At 41.4% G+C, this 23,222-nt stretch overlaps 1 protein-coding gene across 3 annotated transcripts in view; it reads left to right on the top strand.

Annotated features, from left to right (window-relative positions):
• Positions 1–4,103: 4,103 nt before the first annotated feature.
• Sumf1 (sulfatase modifying factor 1) overlaps positions 4,104–23,222 on the top strand; it is an 80,055-nt gene continuing 60,936 nt past the window's right edge. For all 3 annotated transcript variants that reach the window (XM_076841044.1, XM_076841045.1, XM_076841046.1), the window contains exons 1-3: positions 4,104–4,385; positions 13,347–13,520; positions 17,330–17,404. In XM_076841044.1, coding sequence (XP_076697159.1) covers positions 4,116–4,385; positions 13,347–13,520; positions 17,330–17,404 — 519 coding nt within the window. In that variant the 5' untranslated portion in view covers positions 4,104–4,115. The remainder of the gene's footprint in view (positions 4,386–13,346; positions 13,521–17,329; positions 17,405–23,222) is intronic.

Here is a 23,222-nt window from a genome sequence, read left to right on the forward strand (position 1 = left end):
ATTAAACTAGGACCCTGGGCTCTGATTGTGGCTCAGCAGTAAAGCACTTGCCTAGTGCAAGTGCAAGACACTGGGTTTGATCCTTAACACCACATAAAGATAAAGAAATAAAGTAAAGGTATTGTGTCCAACTTCCAATTAACAAAACAAAACATAAACCAGGACTTCTGGCATGTGAGGGAAGAACTCTACCATGGAGCTGCACTCCTAGCCCAAGAAGGAGGTATTATCATTCTTAAGCACACATATTTCTAGTAAGTGGACATTTTGTGTGTGTGTGTGTGTGTTTGTGTTGAGGGCTGAGCCAAGGAGTACCTTACTGGTTTATCCCTGAGCTACATCCCCGGTCCTTTTTAATTTTTATTTTGATACAGGGTCTCCCTAAGTTGCTCAGGGCCTCACTAAATTGCTGAGGCTGGCCTGGAACTTGCCATCCTCCTGCTTCAGCCTCCTAAATGGCTGGAATTACAGATATGCAACACAGTACGCTGCCTAATTTTGCTGAGACATAACCTGTTAAAAATGAGATTATTTGGACACTGCTTATCGTTTACCTAATAGTAAAGTTAGTTTATCTTCTATAATGGCTTACCTGAAATTACGTGAGAGCCACTGCGCCCAGCTAAGTGACCAGCTTTAAACATAGTTCTGTGCTAGTCTGCAACCTGTATCATTTTCTTAAGAATTTTCTTCCTCTTCGGAGAAAGATAATGATTTCTGTCATTTACTCATATATCCATTAATTCAAGAAATGTGCACCCTGAGGGCCTATCATGGGGCCGACCTTTGCCACGTTGTGCCTAAAAGGCGCGTGACTCACCTGAGGTGGAGATTCAAACAAGAGATTTATTGGGGGGCTGCCTGAAGGGAAAGAAAAGGAGAGGCAGAGAGAGGAGAAGAGGAGGGCAGAGAGAAAGAGAGAGAGGAGAGAGAGGAGAGAAAGAAGAGGAGGAGGACAGACAGCGTGAGCTTGCAAGCTTCCGCTTAAGAAGGCTTGCGTAAGCTACGTGGCGGATGCTGATTGGCAGGGTGACGCTCTTCCGGTTGGCGCCTTTTGGAGAAGGATAAGGGATTCCATGATGTTCTCGCGAGATGGAATCTCGTCTTGCGAGACGGAATCTCGTCTTGCGAGACGGAAGCTATACTTCAGCAGGGAATCTCCCACACACCCAACGTTGCCAATATACCCGTGAACAAAATATCGGGGTCCTCACCTTTATGGAGCCTCTAGCTTAATGCTGTCACAGGACTAGAACAAAGACCTTCAGGTCTCTGATGAGCAGTTGACCCAGCGTGTGCTGAGACTGACCATTTGAAAGAGATGACTAAAGATGACCTTTGACCTAGACTGTGGAATATAGCTTGTGCACAGTAAATAGGTAAAACTTTGGTTCAGACATGCAACTTGAAGCCTCATCAATGATGAAATGGGCAGAGCACAGCTCGCTCTTGTCAACTGGTTGCAATTGAATGAGAAAATGTGTAAAAACTGCTGTAAAATAGCCCACAAGGAGGAAAGGACTTTTCTTTCTTTCTTTCTTTCTTTTTTTAAATTTTTTAGTTGTAGAAGGGCTCAATACGTGTATGTTATTTATTTACTTTTATGTGATGCTGAGGTTTGAACCCCCGTGCCTCACACATGCTAGGCAAGCACTCTACAACTGAGGCGTAACCCCAGCCTAGTAAAGGACTTTTCTTAAAAAAAAAAAAAAAAATCATGTTAAAGCCAAGAGAGAATAATAAAATAAACACCCGGATACTCATCAACCAGCTACAACAGTCATCAACTGATGGCCAATTATACTTTTCCTTAGCTACTCTATATGCCTCTAAGAAAGGGACTTTTTTTTTTTTTTTCTTTCTTAAATATTTATTTATTTATTTATTTTTATGTGGTGCTGAGAATGGAACTCAGGGTCTCACACATGTGAGGCATGTGCTCTACCACTGAGCCACAACCCCAGCCCCCTCTTATTTTCTGAGAAAATAATTTTTAAGGAAACACAGTCACAAATACTATTGTTACTCCTAAAAACCTAAAATAAATTTACAGTAATTATTTTTTTAAAATATCATAATTCAATTCAGCAATCACATTTCCATTCTTATAGGCTGAATGTCATTTTAAAAATCCATTCAAAAATCCAAAATTTAGGGCTAAGAATGTAGCATGCTTGAGGCTCTTTCTTTGATCTTCAACAGTGCAGGAAAAAAAATAAATTCTAAGATTGTGAAATTGGAAGATTTTTGAGTGCTAATGTTATGGTCAAAAAGTTTGGGAGTTTGGACCACTTTGAATTTTGCATTTTTAGATTAAAAATTAAAAATGCTTTACCTGTGAAGTCTATGCCAGAACTCCAAAACTGGAAAAAATCTGACATTTGAAATACTTTTAGTTCAACTAGGCATGGTGGTGCAAACCTGTAATCCCAGTGACTCAGGACGCTGAGACAGGAGGATCAGGAGTTCAAAGTCAGACTCAGCAATTTAGTGAGTTGCTAAGCAGCTCAGGGAGGCCATGTCTCTAAATAAAATACAAAATAGGGCTGCGGATGTGGCTCAGTGATCAAGTGCCTCTGAGTTCAATCCCTGGTGCCAAAAACAAAAAGTGAAAAACAAAAACTTTTAGTTCCAAGCATTCCAGATAAGAATAGACAATATTCCAGATAAAAATAGACAATATTTCTATTGATTCACCAGGTGGTACAGATACTGCTGGTGTGGGATAAAACTTTGGGAGGTAGGATTTGGCACTTCCTGCAGCCTGGATTTCTCTAACTCTATCCCTTATTCAAACTATCTCAAAAAACTTTATATCAGTAGAGCTGGGGTTTTAGCTCAGAGATAGAGCGCTTGTCTAGCATGTGTAAGGCACTAGTTTTGATTCTCAGAGCCACATATAAGTAAAATAACGGTCCATAATTAAATAAAACAAAGGTCCATCAGCAACTAAAAATATATACAGATAAATAAATTTTATGTCTTCAGTTTGAATCATTATTTAGATAAGGCTCGCGAGTTGCATCTGGGCGCTGTTTTTGTTTTTTGTCTGTTTTTTGATATAGGGTTTGGCTATATTGCCCAAGCTGGTCTCCAACTCTTGGGACTGAAGGGATCCTCCCACCTCAGCAGGCTAAGTAGCTGAGACATTGCCACCAGGGCAGAAGATTGCTAGGTCAATTTTAATCAGTAGAATCTCTTTTCATCTTTTAATTTTGCATTTTGTTGCTCCTAAAACTGAACAGTGCTTTTTAAAACTGATGTACATTAGAATCATCTGGAGATTTTGTTAAACCACCCATTACTGTTTCCAGAGATTCAGTCAAGGCTACGTTTCTTTGCTTATTTATTTATTTACTTTTTGGTGGGGGCGTAAAAGAGATTGAACCCAGGGGCACTCAACCACTGAGCCACATCCCCAGCCCGCTTTTGTATTTCATTTAGAGACAGGGTCTCACTGAGTGGCTTAGTGCCTTGCTTTGAACTCGTGATCCTCCTGCCTCAGCCTCCAGAGCTTTTGGGATTACAGGCCTGCGCCACTGTGCGTGGGAAAAGTACATTTCTAGGGCTGGGGTTGTGGCTCAGTGGTAGAGCGCTTGCCTGGCATATGTGAGGCACTGGGTTCCATTCTCAGCACTGCATATAACTAAATAAAATAAAGGTCCATTGAGAACTAAAAAATATTGAAAAAAAAAAAAAAAAAAAAACGACAATATTGATTCACCAGGTGGTACAGATACTGTTGGGGTGGGATAAAACTTTGGGAGGTACCCTTTGGCACGTCCCGCAGCCTGGATTTCCCTAACTCTATCCTTTACTGTGGTATCTTTCAACATCTCTATTTCCTGTCAAGGGAAATTTATTGAATTCTATGAAGGAGAGGAGAACAGTTTAAAACTCAGAGTTTGAAGTTAGATTCCCTAAGTTTAAATTTCGCTTTTGACACTTTGCTGCCATGTGACTTGGGGCAAAAAAAACCACGCCATGGCTCTCTGAAACCCATATCACTGGAGAAATGTGAGGATGAAAGGAGAAAATTTTGAGAAATAAAGGGCTGTCGCTTTAACGAGAGCGTGGCCACGTGACCCACGGGGTCACATGGCTCGTGGAACAACATGGCTGCGCCCGCGCGAGGGCCGGCTGGTGAACGCCGCGCCGCGCCCGCTCCTGAGCTCCTGCTGCCGCTGCTTTTGCTGATGTGCCGGGCGGCGCGGGGCGAAGAGGCCGGGGCCGGTGCGGGCGCGGCGTCCCTCGCAGGCTCCTGCGGCTGCGGCACGCCTCAGCGACCCGGGGCCCCCGGCAGCTCCTCAGCCGCGCACCGGTACTCGCGGGAGGCCAACGCCCCGAGCGCGCTCCCAGGAGAGCGGCCGCTCGCTCCCGCCAAGGTGCGCCCTCGACTCCCCTCTGGCGGGTGGGGGGGGGGGGCTGCCGGGCTCTAGGACCCGGTCGTAATGGGCGCGGTCAGGGGAAGGTTACCGGAAGGCAAGTCGAGGCTATAGCCACACCCGCGCCACGCACCTGCCGCTCCCATTGGACCGGGCGATCCTCCTGCCCGCACCTCCCGAGGGCGGGCTGCGTCCTGGGGCTCCCGGGTTGTGAGCCCTGGACTCAGTTCCCCGCCTTCCTCCCTCCCGCGTCCCGAGGTTCACACGTGAATTTTAAGTCGGATAAGTTCGGGTTAAAATCCCCAATTCCTGTTTTACTAACTCTAGGGAAATTAGGATCAGCGTCTCCAACTTTGCACTGCACTGATTTGCAATCGCCTGCCTTGTATGGTGTGCTACCTGAGGACAAGGACTTGTCATTTTATTCTGTCACGTTGAACCCTAGGAAGGTCTCAGCCAACTGGTTGCTTTATTTTGTCTTATTTATCTGTTATGTCTTGCACAGTGGCTGGTTGTGGAGGGGCTAGGGTTTGTACTGAATAAACAGCAATAACAACTGGTGGTACCCATCATACCTGCCAGGGATTTTGCATTCTGGTACATCTGAGGCAAACCTAATGCCCCTTCTTGTATACCTCGTGTACCCTATTCTTTTTCCATCTCAGTTTTCTTTCCTTTGTTTTTTTTTTTTTTTTTCTGGACAATATTCAGGATTTGGGTGAGAGGTAGCATTCACTGCTGGTTTATCTGACCTCCTCTGCTTTCCTCCCTTCATTATTTCCATATCCTGTCCCAGTAGTATGTGTTAATTTTGACATAACAATAACTAAGAATATTTGTCTCTTCCTTTAACTAGACACTGAGGGTGGTGGAAGTTAGGACAATAATTTAGTCTTTGAGGTATGGAGTATAGGAGGTTGACAAATGGGCTTCTCATTATTTCTGTACACTTTTTGGCCTTTAAAGTTGGTTTTTTTTTTTTTTTTTTTTTAAGATAATGTGGGCAAGGGCCTCATTATTGGTGTTTACCTTTTATGGAGGTCCTGATTACTTTTTTTTTTTAGTTGATATTGATCATACTTAATTTTAACCCCCTCTAAGTTATATGCTAACTGGTAATCTCTTTCTAAGGAGAAAGCCTATTTATTAATCTATTTTGTAACTAACAGGACAGCTGTCTTATTTGCATATGCATATTGATCTTTCTCAAAATTTTGTCTTGAAACTGGTGGCCAGTGTTGAACATTTCTTATTTTTATATGCTCTGCCTTTTTGTGGGTTCCAGAATGGAATGTGAGTCACCATCATCTTTTGAATTAAATTTATGACTCTGTTGTGTGTGCTGGGCATATAGAACAAAAAGAGAACTGTTCTCCACCCTCATTGCATTTCCACTCTGGTAGGTTCTGTCTCTCATTCTTTCAGACATACAAACACATTTGCACATACACACACACACACACATACAACTACACATAAGTATAATTTTGTGAATAGTAACAGTATAATTTTGTATATGGTGATAGGCAGAGTAATGTACTTTTTACATAGAGAGGAAAAAGGGTTTCCTGCTTTTTGAATATGTCAAGAGGTGCTTTTTAAAAAGGTCATTTGAGCTAGGTCTTGGAGGAGATATTTCCAGGAGCTGAGGATTGCGGGTCAGATTGAAGGACATTCCAAGGAGAATAGCTTTGGCCCAAAGCACTATGTAGGAAGCATTGTGTTCTGGGACATGTAAATGTTTTAGGTTTCCTGGGAGTGACATTTTTCACACTTTTTTTTTTTTTCTGGGTACCAGGAATTGAACTCAGGGGCACTCGGCCACTGAGCCCCATCCCAACCCTATTTTGTATTTTATTTAGAGACAGGATCTCACTGAGCTGCTAGGCACCTTGCCATTGCTGGCTTTGAACTCAAGGCTGACTTTGAACTCGCAATCCTCCTGCCTCAATCTCCCAAACCGCTGGGATTATACCTTTCTTAGGTGCAATTCCTTTTTTTTTTTTTTTCTCTCTTTTGCATTAAAACAATTTTTTTTTTAGTTGTAGATGAACACATACCTTTATTTTATTTCTTTGTTTTTATTTGGTGCTGAGGATTGAACACAGTGTCTCATGCGTGCTAGGCAAGGTCTCCACCACTGAGTTACACTCCCAGCCCTCTCTTTTGAATTTTAATTGATTTAATGAGCACTTGGTAAAGTGGGGACACAAAGAAGCAAGTAATACTAGGCTTTCAAGAAATTTGCACTTTCACTGAAAAGCATGGTAGTAAGAATCTCCCGGAAACAACATGCATTATAAAATTTGACTTAAATTCCCTCTGATTAAGAAATACAGTTCTTACTGAGAAAATTATCCTAACAATGTTTCATATCACTTATTCTTTTGTAACAAAGTGACAGGATGTTTTAGTCTCCAAGGATCATTTAGAAGAGGAGCTTATAAGGCATTTAGGGTCATGAGGTGTCGAAAGTGTGTATGGTGCTTCTGTGCATAAAGTCAATTAATAGCTTGTCTGAGGCTGTTTCTGATGGTGTGACACTGCCTTGGCATAAAAGCACAATTGATGACCATCTCTTCTGTGAAACCTTTCTTCCAAAAAGTAGGGTTTCTTTCCTCTGAGTTTCCGTAGCATATTTTTTTGTTTTCTGATGGCAACTTATCTATTTAGTTTAGTTTATTGGCGGAGTTGTCTATCTCATTCTATATTGAAGGCATTTTTAGACCCGTTGTATCTCCGCGTGCCCAAGGTACCTCACATATTTTAAGAATTCTGTAACAGTTCCTCCAATGATCTGTTGCCTTTTATGTGGATACAATATTGAAAGATTACCTGAGGAATAAAGGATATCAGATACTTTTGAAAGACATCTTTATAAAATATGCTTTTGCTGTACTTATCTTCCCCAGAACCCTGTGAGACTTATCGTGTCTCCCACTTCACAGATGAGGCAACTAAGACTTCATTGGGATGGAAGAAACTTTGAATGTCATTCCGTGTATGATTAATGTCTGCGGAGGCAGGAGGGTGAGAGGATGGTAAAAATAAATAAGCTCTGTATGGGTGGATAAGGCCACAGTTTGTAGACAGATCCGGAGAGCTTATTTCTTTTCTTTTTTTACCAGACTTTCTGCTTAGCCTTTAGCATTTGATTTAAGTTTGAGGAGTGGAAAGAAGGAAAAGGAAGCAAGACCTACACAAAAAGAGTTGGCTATGATCTTATTTTTGTATACAAGATAAAAATCTTATAGGAATAACTAAAAAAAAAAAAAAGATAATTAAAACTGGTGTAAGTCAGGTGTGGTGGCCCATGCCTGTAATGTCAGCCACTTGGGAGGCTAAGGTAGAAGGATCACAAGTTTGAGGCCAGCCTCAGCAACTTAGTGAGGCCCTAAGCAACTTACTGAGACCCTGTCTCAAAATGAAAAATAAAAGGGGCTGGGGATGTGGGTAAGTGGTAAATTGCCACAGGATTTCATCCCCGATAACAAACCAAACCAGGCAACCAAACAAAAAATGAAAGCAAAAAGCCAAACTGATATAAGCAGAAAAAAAAAAAAAAAATGGGGGCTGGGGATGTGGCTCTAGCGGTAGCATGCTCGCCTGGCATGCGAGCGGCCCGGGTTCGATCCTCAGCACCACATACCAACAAAGATGTTGTGTCCGCCGAATACTGAAGAATAAATATTAAAATTCTCTCTCTCTCTCTCTCACTCTCTCTTTAAAAAAAAGAAAAAAATTGGGCGGACCTCTTATGGACTCTTCTTAAGCTTGTGAAGTTCAAGAGTTTCTGTGGCCCCAGACATAGTGAGATTTAAGGATTAGGAACTTCTGCAAGTCTCTCTGTCTCTTGGCTCGTCTTTCTTTTGTGTTATCTTTGCCTTCAGGTAATCTCTTTTCCTACTGATAAACTAGTTGGAGGAGAAAGAATTCCTCTTTCCTGGTAGCTCCAGCAAACATTCTAAGGTGAACATTCTAAGGTAGCACTAGGGATTGAGCTCAGGGTTGATCCTATTGCTAATTTATATCCTCAGTCCCTTGATTTATATCCCCAACTCCCTTTTATCTTGAGGCAAGGTATCACTAAGTTGCCTAGGTTGGCCTTGAACTGAGATCCTCCCACCTCAGTCTCCTGAGTAGCTGGTATTAGAATCATGTGCCTGGCAAAAAGTGGTTTTCAAAAAGGACTTTGGGTACTTTCACAAGAAGTGGAGGAACTGGCAAAAATAGTAGGGACGAGGGGCGTGACTTAGTGATGAGGTCAGGTCGTGGGCTCAATCCCTAGCACTGAAAAAAAAAAATTATAAAGATAGATGCCCATTGCTCTTAGCCTGAGTGTGTGGCCCATTCACGGTGATAACAGAGTCACTCTTGACCTCAGGTAGGCTTCTGGCTTGAGTGGCAGTGGAGAAGCTGTGCGGGTGGCTGAAGAGGTAATTCACCTTTAGACTCCAGGAGGAATGAATTCCTTGACCCTGGACTTTCCCTAAAGACTCAATTCAAAGGGCCTTTTTATTTGGACTGGGGTCCTCTGCTACGGGTTTTACTAGAGGGACATTTTATATTTGTAGGCCAGAAAACTTGACTTTATCAGTATAAGTTAGAAATTTCAGCAGTGCAGAACTATTTTGTGTATCGCCTCCGGAACGGAAACTTAGTCTGTTCAGTGCTGTGGCAGTTAATGAAAGAAGAAAAAGAAACTAGGCCAGTAGTCCACAGTGGAGGTCGCGATGGTATTAGCTTTATTGGTATTCACCTTGAGGCAGAAGGGGATGAAAAAAATTAGGTAATTGTAAAAATCCATTAGGCACAACAGGCAGAGCTTCCTGTGGGCCTTGTCTGAGCCCAGGGGTGCACAAGTGTTCTCATTCCGGGCCCCACTTGCCTGCTCCTGAAAAGTGTGATTTTTTTTCTCTTAAGTCCTTTATGGAAACTTTTATTAGATCCTCTTAATAATCATTTTAAGACTATTCTGGAAACTTTTGCCTCAGGTCTTTAGTTTTCCTCCTTCTTTGTAGAGCTGCTTAAAATTCTGACTTCTAAGGACAGCGGAATCTTGTGTTCCAGACACTTAGACAACAAGGAGAATAATGGGGCTGCCCAGTTCAGTCCCTGAGCTGAGGCTGTTACCCAGGGTTCACTGCGACACAGACATGTCACCCATGTCTAGGACTGTGTTATAAATGAAATCGAATTTCTATAATTATAGTTATGAATAATTCAAATAATAAATCCTCATTATATTCATGATCTCACTCATTCAGTCAGTCAAGATTTTTTGCATGTCTACCAAGAACTGCACGCCATGCTTCGTGTTGGGGAAGATAGAAATGAGAATATTAACTTCCAGTTCCCAGTGAGCCTAGGATCTAGGGGGGATGAAAACGGGTAACTAAGATACCGAGAGAGAGAGAGAGAGAGAGAGAGAGAGAGAGAGAGAGAGAGAGAGAGAGGAATGAATGAGAATTGTTAGGATAGATAGAGGCTTGGATCAGAGGAACCTAAATGGGGCACCCATAACCCAGGCAGCCAGGGATGGGTAGGCAGGCAAGTCTTCCTGGGGGTAATCCTTGAACAATGACACCATCTACAGAGGCAGAGTGGTTCAAGAAGTGCAGCTGAAGTACAGAGTAAGAAAGGTGGAGAGAACTTAGACTCTGATGTTTAGATATTTTACCCTGAAAGGTCATGGGAATTCCTGAATAACTTAAATAGGAAAATGATTTGATCAGGTTGACACTTATATTTCAAATCGATGGTACTTTGAAAATTTTTAAAAATATATGTGCGAATACTGATAAGTTTTCACCTTATTTATTAACCTTCCCCTCCAACAACCACCCCATGCATTTCTTGTGTATTTTTTTCAGAGCTGTGTTCTACAAATGGGAGCAAATACAAAAATATATGAGTCTTGTATTCTCTCTCAGCCTCTTTCCACAACCTCTCTTTACAAATGGCAGCACTTCCTGTATACGATTGTGCAATGTGCTTTGTTCACGTAGCTCTTTATCTTGGTCAGATCGCTTCCTATCAGAATGTTAGATATTTCCTTTTTTTCTTCTTCTGTGGTACTAGGGATTCAACCCGGGATTGCTCTACCACTGAGCCACATCCCCAGCCGTTTTCATTTTTTATTTTTTTATTTTGAGATAGGGTCTCCCTAAGTTGCAGAGGCTGACCTCAAACTTGTAATCCACCTGCCTCAGCCTTCAAGTCCTTGGGGTTACAAGTGTGCACCACTGTGGCTGGTTTTCTTCTTTCTTAAGGCTGCTTAATTTCCCATTTTCTAGTCCACAATTAATGAACATTTAGGTTGTGGAAAGAGGCTGAGAGAGACTATTCCAGCCTGTTTCTGTTATGGAGCTATTATAAATTGTGCTGGACATAGAAGGCTTGAGTTTTGCAGAAAGCCCTGCAGGATTTTTTTTTTTTTTAATGATCTTTTTACCTTTATTTTAATTTATTTATTTTTATGTGGTATTGAGGATCGAACCCAGTTTTTCACATCTGCTAGGCAGGTGCTCTACCACTGAGCCCCAACACCCCAGCCATCCATGGAAATTTGATAATTGTTGAATGAATGATTGAATGGAAGGTGGATGATTTAGAAGTAAGGAGGGATATGAACCTGCACAGTTACCTGGGAATAGAAAAGAGGGAGAGATGTGAGGGAGATATGTGTAGCAGCATCAGAAAGGCTGGGTGACATATATATGTTGGGATTAGGGAACAGAAGTAGCCAAGGATGATTTCTTGGAATAGTAAAACACATTGGGCAAATGCTATGTTTATTACTCACATAGATGAGAATAGTACCATTTTTATCAGGAAATGCATGCATAGAATCGTAGCAACCACCAGCAAAGAGAGTCAATTGGAATGGAAAGTAGAATCAAGATAATCATTCATTTCCTGATTTCTGTTTCTTCCAATCTTGTTTTTGTGATTCTCCCACTCCTATTGCTAAGCTGTATTTTTTCTTTTTATCTCAACTAATTATCTCTTTGACTTCTTTGTTTTTTCCCCTTTGATTTGAAGTTCTGTTTGTAGAGACTGACAATTCCTAAGCTGCCAAGCAGTCTCTGAGGTGACTTGGACCCGTGATTTTAAAGTTAGACATTGCGTCCGCAGAGTGCGCTTCTGACAGATGGTATGGTTGAGAGTCTGCTTTTTATTGAGATATAATTGACCCATCATACAATTCACTCTTAAACTGTACCAGTCACTGCTTTTTTAGTGTAGTCACACCATTATTACTATCTAATTCTAGAACATGTCATCACCCCTGAAAGAGACCCCATACTCATTAGCAATCGTTTCCCATTCCTGTCTCCCCCAGCTCCTGACTGTTACCAACTTCTTTCTGTTTGTGTTTTCATTTTGGATATTTCACATGAATCAGTTCACACAATATGTGACCTTTGAGAAATGGATTCTTGCATCTCGAGTCTCATTGTCGAGGTCCATCCATGTTGGAACATGAATCAGCACTTCATTCTTTTTATGACTGAGCATTATTTCCAATTAAGGTACACCACGTTTGCTACATATGCATCAGAGGATGGATATTTGAGTTGTTCCCGCTTTTGCCCATTGTGAATAACGCTACTGTGAATGCTTTTGTGTGGACATAGTTTCATTTTTCTTGGATAAATATCTGGGGGTGCAAGGGGGCATCATATGTTAACTTTGTTCATTTCTTGAGGACCTGCTGAATTTTTTATGTATTGCCTGCACCATTTTTACATTCTTTTTTTTGTGGGGGGTGGGTACCAAGGATTGAACCCAGGGGTACTTAACCACTGAATCACATCTGCAGCCCTTTTCATATTTTATGTTGAGACAGGGTCTCACTAAGTTGCTTAGGGTCTTGCTAAGTTGGCAAGGCTAGCCTCAAACTTGAGATCCTCCTGCCTCAGCCTCCAGTGCCACTGGTATTACAGGCATGAACCACCACACCCAGCTCCTGGACTTGCATTTTTTAACTGAAAACTTACTGTACCATCTTCAGACCCTGTGCTCAGTGCTGGGAATACAGCTAGGAACTGGTAAACATAACAGTCCCAGTCTCTTCCCCCTGGAAGTTTAAGTTCATGTGTGAAGGTAGATAGGAAAAATGTAATTGCAATTTGGTAAGGAATTATACAAAACATAATCCCTTAGTAAACTTTTCAGATTTTTCTGTTTCAGTGATTTAAGCCCTTCCCATTATCTTTAATGGGGAAAATTCATGCGGTGATGCCTCTGAGTTCAATCCCCGGTGCCCACCCCCCCACAAAAAAAGTCTTTGGCTAATCTGACTTCTTCATAAGAGGAGGAAATTAGGACACACAAAAGAGATACCAGTGATATGCACACACAGAAAAAAGGCCATGTGAGCTCATGGTAAGAAGGTGGGCATCTAAAATCTCAGGAGAGAAGCCTCGGAAGAAACCAGAGCTGCTAACACCTTGATCTTGGACTTCTAGTCTCTAGAACCCTAAGAAATAAATTTCCATTGTTTAAACCAAAAAAGAAAAAAATTCATGCAGTGAATATTTGGAGATATTATATATGGCATTTTTATGTTTGTTTTTAAAATTAATTTGAAAGAAATGAAAATATTGAAGAAAATATGTACACATGTATCTAGTGAAGAAACATGGCATGCTCTCCTGGCACCTGTGGCTCCCCATTAGACGATTTGGTTTCTATTAATCCTGTTTGCATCCTGTGTGCAAATTTAGGACATGTAGAATTTGGGCTAAACAAACTTACTTTCCTAAAGAATTTTCACCTTTTTTTTTTCCAGTTCATGGTTCACCTTCATTGGGGCGTGGAGTGATTTTGCTAATTTTATGGTGATTTCCTGGTGGGGGTTACTAAGCATATGTGCTTACTGTGGACTGAGAACTGTATGCCTTGCCCAGGTACAGTTTGTGATGCATGACTTCTGTGTCTCCCTCTTCACTGCAGATGGTCCCCATCCCTGCTGGAGTGTTTACAATGGGCACAGATGATCCTCAGATAAAGCAGGACGGGGAAGCCCCTGCAAGGAGAGTCACTGTTGATGCCTTTTATATGGATGCCTATGAAGTCAGTAATGCTGAATTCGAGAAGTTTGTGAACTCCACTGGCTATTTGACAGAGGTAATGTGGTTGGGGACAAGAGGGGGAACTTAATTCTTTTCCATTGCTCTGAGAATTGCTTTAAATCACAGTGAACATAAGCCCTTTATTTGTGTATTTCACTTAATTTCTCCAGAAACCCTGTGCAGTGGGTTTTTCTTCAGGTAGCAACTGAGGGTTAGAAAAGTGATTTGCTCTAAGTTGTGTGGCTAGTTACTGATGGAACTGGGATTCCAACCTGCACAGTGGGACCCCAGAGCCTGTGTCCTTAACCATAAAGGTATGTTGTGTTAATGCTCCAGCATGCCAGAGATGGTGACTGTTCACTCAACTTTTTGAGATAACAGATGTCACATAAAGTAAGGTCACTCTTCCCTGTCAATAACGTGCAACTTGAATGTTCCAGAAGCATTACATGTTTTAAGAATGATAGATGCCAGAGTGCAGGTTTTCATTTTTGTGGCTTTATTCCAGTGCCTCGATGGTTCACAGGATCCTCTGTGGCAGTTCCTGGCATTATCCCATGGTCACTGAACCACCAAGCAGGGCTCTGGAACTGGATGTTTGCCCTAAATGAGAACAGGAAGGGGAAGCTTTGGAATTTATGAGCGTTTCTATGAGTCTCTGAAATAGACTTGTTTTCTAAAACGCATCCCATTTTCTCTTGCCAAAAACTTTCCCCTTGTCTTGAGTATGTGGAGTTCCTGTTTTCTTTTCTTTTTTTCCTTTTTTAAGCACCAACTATTTTTTTTTTAATTTAAAAGCATTAATTTGAGAGTGCATGTGAAAAGCAAAATAATGGTCAGATAGGATTTTGCATTCTCACATTTCTTTGAAATTTCCCCAAATATACAAAGTGGTTATAAATCTTTTTAATAATATTTATCATAAGCAAACTTCTGTGTTCTTTTTGTTTGAAAAGAATATTCCAAGGTCAAGTTGCCAGTACTCTGCTAAAGTTAGAAGATTTCGTGGGAAGAAGGCTTTCCTTAGACCAGGGTTCTCTATGAAGATTAGATAGAGTAAGCAGAATTTAGGCATCCATGAGCACAGAGGAGGAAAATTTTCATCTGGATATTTCTACCTGAAATTTAGCATGCCCTTCAATTATCACACAGACAACAAACCATGGTAAACTTAGTACCTGTGACTTTGTTACCAATAGAAATCAGACTTCATCAGGTACAGTGGGGCACACCTGTAATGTGGCTCAGGAGAATGAGGTAGGAGGATTGCGAGTTCAAAGCCAGCCTCAGCAACTTAGCCCTAAGCAACTCAGCAACACCCTTTCTCTAAATAAAATATTTAAAAAGGCTGGGGATGTGGCTCAGTGATTAAGTGCCCTTGGGTTTTCAATCCCTGGTACAAACAAAACAAAACAAAACAAAAAAAAGACAAAGAAATCACAGATTTACTTTCTTTTTTTTTTTTTTAAAGAGAGAGTGAGAGAGGAGAGAGAGAGAGAGAATTTTAATATTTATTTTTTAGTTATCAGCGGATACAACATCTTTGTTTTGTATGTGGTGCTGAGGATCGAACCCGGGCCGCACGCATGCCAGGCGAGCGTGCTACCGCTTGAGCCACATCCTCAGCCCGGATTTACTTTCTTATTGTTATTATTCCAGATATTTTGAAATACTGTTTGCATTCATCCCGCACTGGGTTTGATTCTCAGCACCACATAAAAATAAAAGAATAAAGTAAAGGCCCATCAACAACTAAAGAAAATATATTTTTTAAAAAAGCATACAGGTGACTCTAACAGCCATTTGTTTTATTAATATTTGGATGTAACGATTGTTTTAGTAGTCTTATTGATTTTATTTTATACATTTAAATGTTTCATTCTGAGAAGGAGGTTTCTATGCTTCAGTTTGATGCCAGAGGGTGTAGGGCACGGGGGCTCAGAAGCCCTACCTTGGACAAAATGCTTCATTTTTTTGTAGCACTTTACAGATTCCTCCCCTCCACTTCAACATTATTTTACATCCCACGCCCCTTGCCAGTTCTACTGGTCTTGTTTTTATTCCTTGAGAACCAGACCTTCTTTCCCAGCTTGGGAGCTTGGTTCGTATTTTTCCTCTGCTTGGAATCCACAGCTGCTTTACTTATCCTCTTTTTACAAGGCTGTCTCCTTCTCCATCTTTTTTCTTTTTTAATTTTTTGGGAGTCAGGGTTTTGCTAAGTTGCTGAGGCTGACTTTGAACTTGCGATCCTCCTGCTTCTGTCTCCCGAGTAGCTGGAATTGCAGATGTGTCCACTGTGCCTGGCTGCTGCTTGTTCTTGTCATCTCAGCTTGATTATCACTTTTTCAAGGAGACTACCTCTGTTCACTCTGTCAGAAGGAGGCTTGTGTTTAACTTTTTTTTTTTTACCTTACAAGGTGAAATGAAGTTATAATCATTTTTTTCTTTCTTCATTGGGCATGATTTTTTTCCTGTATCGGCACACTTAAGCACAATGAAGACAGGGATCATGCCTTTCTGATATTGACCTTGTGTCCCCTCATTTAGTTCTAAATCCAGCGCATAGTGGGTGTTGGGTAGATAGTGTTTGTGAAATGAATAAACTGGCTTAGGTTGTTAGGCATGGTGATGTCACCAGCAAATACAGTAAGAACATCTGGGGTGAGGAAAGGATGGTAAGCGCCACCCGGAAGGGGAGCTTGAAGTGCCAGGGTAAGGCCTGAAATGCAAGGCCGCAGTCAGGTGAGGACAGCTTGGGACTGGGGCAGAGCTCTGGAGCCATGGGAAGTGCTGGCTGTAATTAAAGTAACAACATGGGAAGTTGCCCAGCGGTTGACCAGTGTGTTTATCTGGAACCACTAGTGTCAGGACTACAGGTGTGACCTAGGCAGAGTTTTTGAGCCTTGCCACAGCCCCCAGGATCAGACTCCCCAGGGATGGGGAGCAGCAGCCTCTGGTTTTCACAGGCCAAGGTATGATCACAGAACTGGAGGCTGCTGACCTAGTGTGAGAAGTGCAGAAAGCAGGGACAGCGCTCTGAGAAACTGCAGCATCTTAGGAACCGTAGGAAGAGCCCATGTATTTCAGGGGATGAGGATGAATAGTCAGATATATGGAAGAAAACTAGAGGAGGAGTAGAGTCACGGATGCCAAGGGACAGAAGACCCGGTTTTCAGAACCAGTTTTCACGCAAGGAAGAGAACCAGGTCTGTGAAGAATTGAGACGTTCATATTAAATAGAATTATTAAAGTTCAGGTTTCCATCTAGTGCTTAAATTAACCACTTGATATTTATAAACACATTTAATACCTCGGTGGAGCCAAAATGTGTCAGAATATCAGCAGTGGCATTTAGTTATTTTTGTTGAATTCCAGGAGGAGGACAAAGGACAGACTGGGTTACACAATCTCATATGTATAGATTTCTGTTATTTCCCTGGGCTATTTGAAAACTTGGGTAAATGTGAACAGTTTGTTCTGAAAAGCTAATCTCAGCACCCTGTGCAGGGGTGCATGCCTGTAATTCCAGAGACTGGGGAGGCTGAGGCAGGAGGATTGCAAGTTTGAGTCTAGCCTGGGTAACTTAGCAAGACCCTGTCTCAGAATTGGAAAAAGGGCTGGGGATATAGCTCAGTGGTAAAGCACTCTTAACAACTAAATGAAAACAGGTTCAAAGAGCAACATTAACCTGTTTTAAGAGGGAGCCAGATGACTATAAGTCATTTCTGGGTCTTGTGGGAAGATGTAGGAAAAACTCAGGCTCATTGGGAGAAGAATCCCTTTAGCAGTGTCCAAAGAAGATGGCATGCATACACCATATCACTGCAACCTTCTCTGGGTTTCTATTTCTTACCTTCCCTGTAGGCTGAGAAGTTTGGCGACTCCTTTGTCTTTGAAGGCATGTTGAGCGAGCAGGTGAAGACTGGCATCCAGCAGGCAGTAAGTAACCTTTAATAGGCTCTCGTACTGCTCATGGCTCCTTGGAAAAGGTCTGGGTGAGAAATGCAAACTCAAGGGCCCCCTTCCTCTCCCTCCTAACTCCTGGCCATTCTGTGGCTACAGATTTGCCCAGAGAACGAGGCCCACAGGTGGATGGTATCTGAGGAAGTTTCTGTCTGCCTTCTGTCCTGGGCATCCCAGTTATGCATTGTGTTCCTAAGTACAGCTCCAAACACTGGTGGATGTCCTTTATCATAGGTGTGTGGAGAACGGAGAGTTAACTGAATGTTCGTTTCCATGCTCTTGATATCATCAGGGGCCAGGTGGAGATGGAGCTTCCTGTTCTGACATTCATGAACTCACATGGTCAGAGCAGTTTCCATGGAGGGCCCCTTTGCTGCAAATGTTCATAATGAAGGCCGGGAACTGGTCCTTACAGGCAGGGGTATACTGTGTCATCTGGAGGACCCATGGGATTTGAACTGGTGTGTGTTTCTCTTAACTGGAAATGGTGCAGTGTGGTTCCATAATAATAGAAGTATTTCATACATTGGGTGGACAGGTGAATTCACAGAACTATTTAAATAATTACCTCCTTGTTCTTTTGAATGTTGATCAAAATTAGAGAAGATTCAATTTTATGTTAGCTGTACAACTGCAGTGTATATATAGACATTATGTATGTAATTATATCATAGTTAATTTAGATTCCTGTTCCAGCCATTTCAGCAGGGTCGTGATGTTTATGGGTTTGCTTGTGTACATCTCTCACAAAAATTTAAGAACAAGGGAAGGTGAGAGGCCAGGCTGGAAAGTCACACAGCAAAATGGGCAGAGAATGCAGAGGCAACAGCAGACAGTGGGGGAGGGGTTAGTCTACTCAAGGGAGGCTGACTAAGATGCAGATGTGTTGGGTATGGTTGCATGGGCCTGTAATCTCAGCGGCTCCAGAGGCTGAGGCAGGAGGATCACAAGTTTGAGGCCAGCCTTAGCAACTTAGGGAGGCCCTAAGCAACTTAGAGAGAGCCTGTCTCAGAATAAGAAGGAAACAAGACTGGGGGTATGGCTCAGTGGTTAAGCACCCCTGGGTTCAATCCACAGTACCAAACAAACAAACAAACAGATCTGAAGATGAATCTAGTCCCATCCTCCTTACAGTTTCCTTTGAATTATTGCCTGCATTTCATCTTTTTATTATTCTCAGTGCTGGGGATGGAGCCCAGCATCTTGTGCATGCTAGACAAGCGCTCTACCACCGAACTCCACAGTCCCACTCCTGAACTTCATGTGTTGGCGGCATTATGTCCTCTCTGGAGAGCAGAACTACCTGAAAAATTGAGCTATCCTGGCTCACATTTTCTTTCATTTCAAACTAATGTAGCAAAACTTGATGTGGGAGGGGAATAAAGTAAAACAAGACTTGGTCTCAAACCATGTTTTGGTGAGTCAGGTCACTTTTTCTGTATTTGAGATAAATGTTTGAAAAATGTGATTTGGCTCCATTTGAATTTCACATTTCTTTGCTCTTTGCAAGTTTGTGTTACAGGTCTGTTATGTAATCTGATCTCTCCATCTTTTTTTTTTTTTTCCAAGGGCTTAGTGGTCAGTTCTGGCTGGTGTTGATGACCCAGCAGCTTGGGATATGGTGTCTTGTTTTAAGATACAGAGTTGGGGCAAGGGAGGGCATATGTGCTTATTTCTGTTCTTTGTGCGTTAAGATACAGGACATCTTGTCCTTTGAGAACCCACAAACACATTGGGCATGAAGGCCGAGGTGAATTATTGCTGGGCTCCAAAAGTGCCCTTGTAAGTGCATAGGGAAGTGCGGGCACCTGTAACCAGGACGAGGACAAGTACCTCTTACTGAGTCTCAGTGCTGTCACTTGCTTAAATGCTCATAATGGAAAAGCAAACCTTTTAAGTTTGTTTGGAGAAGGTTGAATGAATACAATCTGTGGGTGATAGAAGAGCTCAGGTTTGTTTTCTTCATCTCCTGAGGCCTGACTTAGTTTGATGCATCAGATCTCTCCCCATCTCAGTAGTGGGGTTGAACCCAAGGGCTGTACCACTGAGCTACACTCCAGCCCTTTTCTAAAATTTTGAGATAGAGTCTCCCTAAATTTCTTAGGGTCGGGGCTGGGGATGTGGATCAAGGGGTAACGCGCTGGCCTGGCATGCGCGGGGCACTGGGTTTGATCCTCAGCACCACATAAAAATAAAATAAGGATGTTGTGTCCACCAAAAACTGAAAAATAAAAAAATAATTTAAAAAAAAGTTTCTTAGGGTCTCATTAAGTTGCTGAGGCTGGCTTTGAACTTGCAATTCTCCTGCTTCAGCCTCCCCAGTGGCTGGAATTGTAGGTATGCCCACCATGCCTGGCACTAGATCTTTTTTAAATTCATTGTTTCTAGAAGCATAGGACATGAAATGATTCATAAGATAAATTTAAGATGATATTAGGTGGTATATGGGAAAGCATAAAATCACCTTGAATCATATAATGAGCAGTATCTTCCTTTTTCAGATGTGTTTCAAGATTTGGTTAAGTCATAGAGTCTCATTTGAATGCTCTCATGTCCTTAACGTTTAAAAAAATATTTTTTTAAAGAGAAAGAGAAAGAAAGAGAGAGAGAGAGAGAGAGAGAGAGAGAGAGAGAGAGAGAGTGTTTTCTAATATTTATTTTTTAGTTTTCAGTGGACACAACATCTTTGTTTGTATGTGGTGCTGAGGATTGAACCCGGGCCACACTCATGACAGGCGAGCGTGCTACCACTTGAGCCACATCCCCAGCCCCTAAAAAAATTTTTAAAAAAATATTTATTTATTTATTCTAATTAGATATATATGACAGAAGAATGCATTTTGATTCATTGTCCACAATTGCAGCACAGCTTTTCATTTCTCTAGTTGTACAGGATGTAGCATCGCACCATATGTGCAGTCATGCATGCACCTAGGATAATGATGTGCATCTCATTCTGCCATCTTTCCTGCCTCCATACCTCCTCCCCCCTCCCCTCTGCCTGATCACAGTTCCTCTATTCTTCCCCTGTCTCTGTCCCTGCTGTTATGGATCAGAGTCCACTTATGAGCGAACATTCAGTCTTTGGATTTTGGGGATTGGCTTACTTTGCTTAGCATGATATTCTCCAACTCCATCCATTTACCTACAAATGTCATAATTTTATTCTCTTTTAATGCTGAGTAATATTCCATTGTGTATATATACTATAGTTTCTTTATCCATTCATCAACTGAAGGGCATCTAGATTGGTTCCACAGTTCAGCTATTGTGAATTGAGCTGGTATGAACATTGATGTAGCTGTCTCACTATAATATGCTGATTTTAAGTCCTTTGAGTATAGACCCAGGAGTGGGATAGCTGGGTCCAGTGGTGGTTTCATTCCAAGTTTTCTAAGGACTCTCCATACTGCATTCTAGATTGTTTGCACTAATTTGCAGTCCCATCAGCAATGTATGAGTGTGCCTTTTCCCCCACATCCTCACCAACACTTATTGTTGTTTTATTCTTTTTTTTTTTAAATATTTATTTTCTAGTTTTCGGCGGACACAACATCTTTCTTTGTATGTGGTGCTGAGGATCGAACCTGGGCCGCACGCATGCCAGGCGAGCGCGCTACCGCTTGAGCCACATCCCCAGCCCTGTTGTTTTATTCTTGATAACTGTCATTCTGACTGGTGTGAGATAAAATCTTTGAGTAGTTTTGATTTTCATTTCTCTAATTACTAGAGATGTTGTGTTGAGAGCCAGTCAGAATGACGCCTGGCATTTGTTGATCAATTGAATATCTTCTTCTGAGAAGTGTCTGTTCAGTTCCTTGGCCCATTTATTGATTGGGTTGTTTTTTTTTTTTTTGATGGTAAGTTTTTTGAGTTCTTTATATATCCCGGAGATGAAAACAGGGCTTGGAATCTTTCTCAGGCTATAGTTGTAGCTAAAAATTAAATAGTATTACTTATTTTCATTATTTATTTTAAATGTTGCCTTGCATTTATGCAGGTTATGCTAGTGATACAATGCCCCCCCACACACTTTTGAAGACCTTTTTATTGCAAAATAAAATACAAATGGAGAAAGGTGACATAACAGAGGGGTAGCTTTCTGAGTTATCCTAGGGCAGACATGTCTGTGACTATCACACAGGTCAGGGATTAGAATTTGGCTGCCTAGTCCAGCAGCCCCTACTGTCCCTAAGGTAGCCCCAATCTTGCTTTTTAAAGCAGATGCACCCTTAAGTTTCTTTCTAGTATTATCACCCAGGTTATGTCCCAAGTTTAACCTTACCCATTTTAAGGAAACCTGTGTCTTTTGAGACTCTTATAATCTGTAGGTTTCCTTTCCGTTGCCCCATCCCCCTGTCTTTCCTCCTGGTTTATCCCTGGAAAAATACAGGACCTGCAGACTGGCCCACATCTGAATTTTGCTGATTGTGCTCTGACAGTGCAGTTCAGCTCTTCTCTCTGTCATCGGTGACCTGCTAATTGGTAACCACATCCTCAAGTCTGATCAGACCCATGTTCGCTCCATGGCAAGACATTAAAGTGGTGTCTTCCCCCATAGGAGGCATCAGATACGTGTTCCTTTTGCTTCTCTTCATGCTAGCTGTTGTTAATGCCTGGTAGCTAACTCCAGGAGTTTATCTGGGGTTGTAAGAGTGATTATCTAAATAGTTCTTTTTCATTTATTTATCTACTCTTTTCATTTATTAATGAGGATATTTTCATAAAGAGGTCAGTTCTCAGGCTGGGGCTGTACCTCACTGAGGCACTGGGTTTGATCCTTAGCACCACATAAAAATAAATATATAAAAAGATATTGTGTCCTTTTACAACTAAAAATAATAATAATAAAAAAGAGGTAAGCTCGCTCCTCTTACTATTTTCTTAACCATTCCTATGGGTCATAGAAGAAAAATAGGTAAATGAATATTTACTAGCTTTTAAAATAATGAGTTGATTTCCCATTACTCTGTATAGGTGATGGGTTTTTTTTCTTTCTTTCTTTTTAATTGAACTTTTCATTTTTCAGGTAATTATAGATGCACATGCAGTTGCAAAGAAATAATACAGGGAGATCCTGTATACCCCTTTCTATGTTTCCTCTATTGTTCTCATAGTAAATAATTACACTATATTTTCACAACCAGAAAATTGGAAATTAGTCCAAACCACTTGTCTTCATCTGATTTCACCAGTTTTATATGTATTCATTCTCTGTGTGTATACAGTTCTGTGCAGTTTTATCATAAATGTAGATTTATGTACTTGGAACCAGATTTTTAAAATCATCTTTATGAACTCAGAATTTAAACACATGTTGTGGGTTTGATTCACTTGGAATCATGATCCCTTGACTTTTGAACACTGGATGCCATTTCAAGTTCTTGGGAATCCTTTTTTTTTTTTTTTTTCTCTCTCTCTCTCTTTTTTAACAGCTATAAAGAGATATAATCTACATGCTATGAAATATACCTTTTAAAGCAAACAGTTCCCGGGTTGTTTTACCATGTATGTATGGAGTTGTTTTGCTATGTATGTGCCATCCTCACAGAATGGAATAGGACATTTTCATCAGCCAAGAAAGAAACCCTTTGTCCATTTGCACTTTACTCCCCATTCTGACGTTCTGCTTTGGACAGCTGATCCTGATCCGTTTTGAACTGACCCTAGGAACCCTTTGTAGCTTCTTTGCTTTTTCCAAGGCAGGATATATTCACCCTCCCCTGCCTGGAATTGCCCATTACTCTAAGCAGACACTACTTTTTGTAGAGAATAGTGTTTCTAGAACCTTCTC

The sequence above is a fragment of the Callospermophilus lateralis genome, chromosome 20, assembly GCF_048772815.1.
Source record: "Callospermophilus lateralis isolate mCalLat2 chromosome 20, mCalLat2.hap1, whole genome shotgun sequence".
Classification (NCBI taxonomy): Eukaryota; Metazoa; Chordata; class Mammalia; order Rodentia; family Sciuridae; genus Callospermophilus; species Callospermophilus lateralis.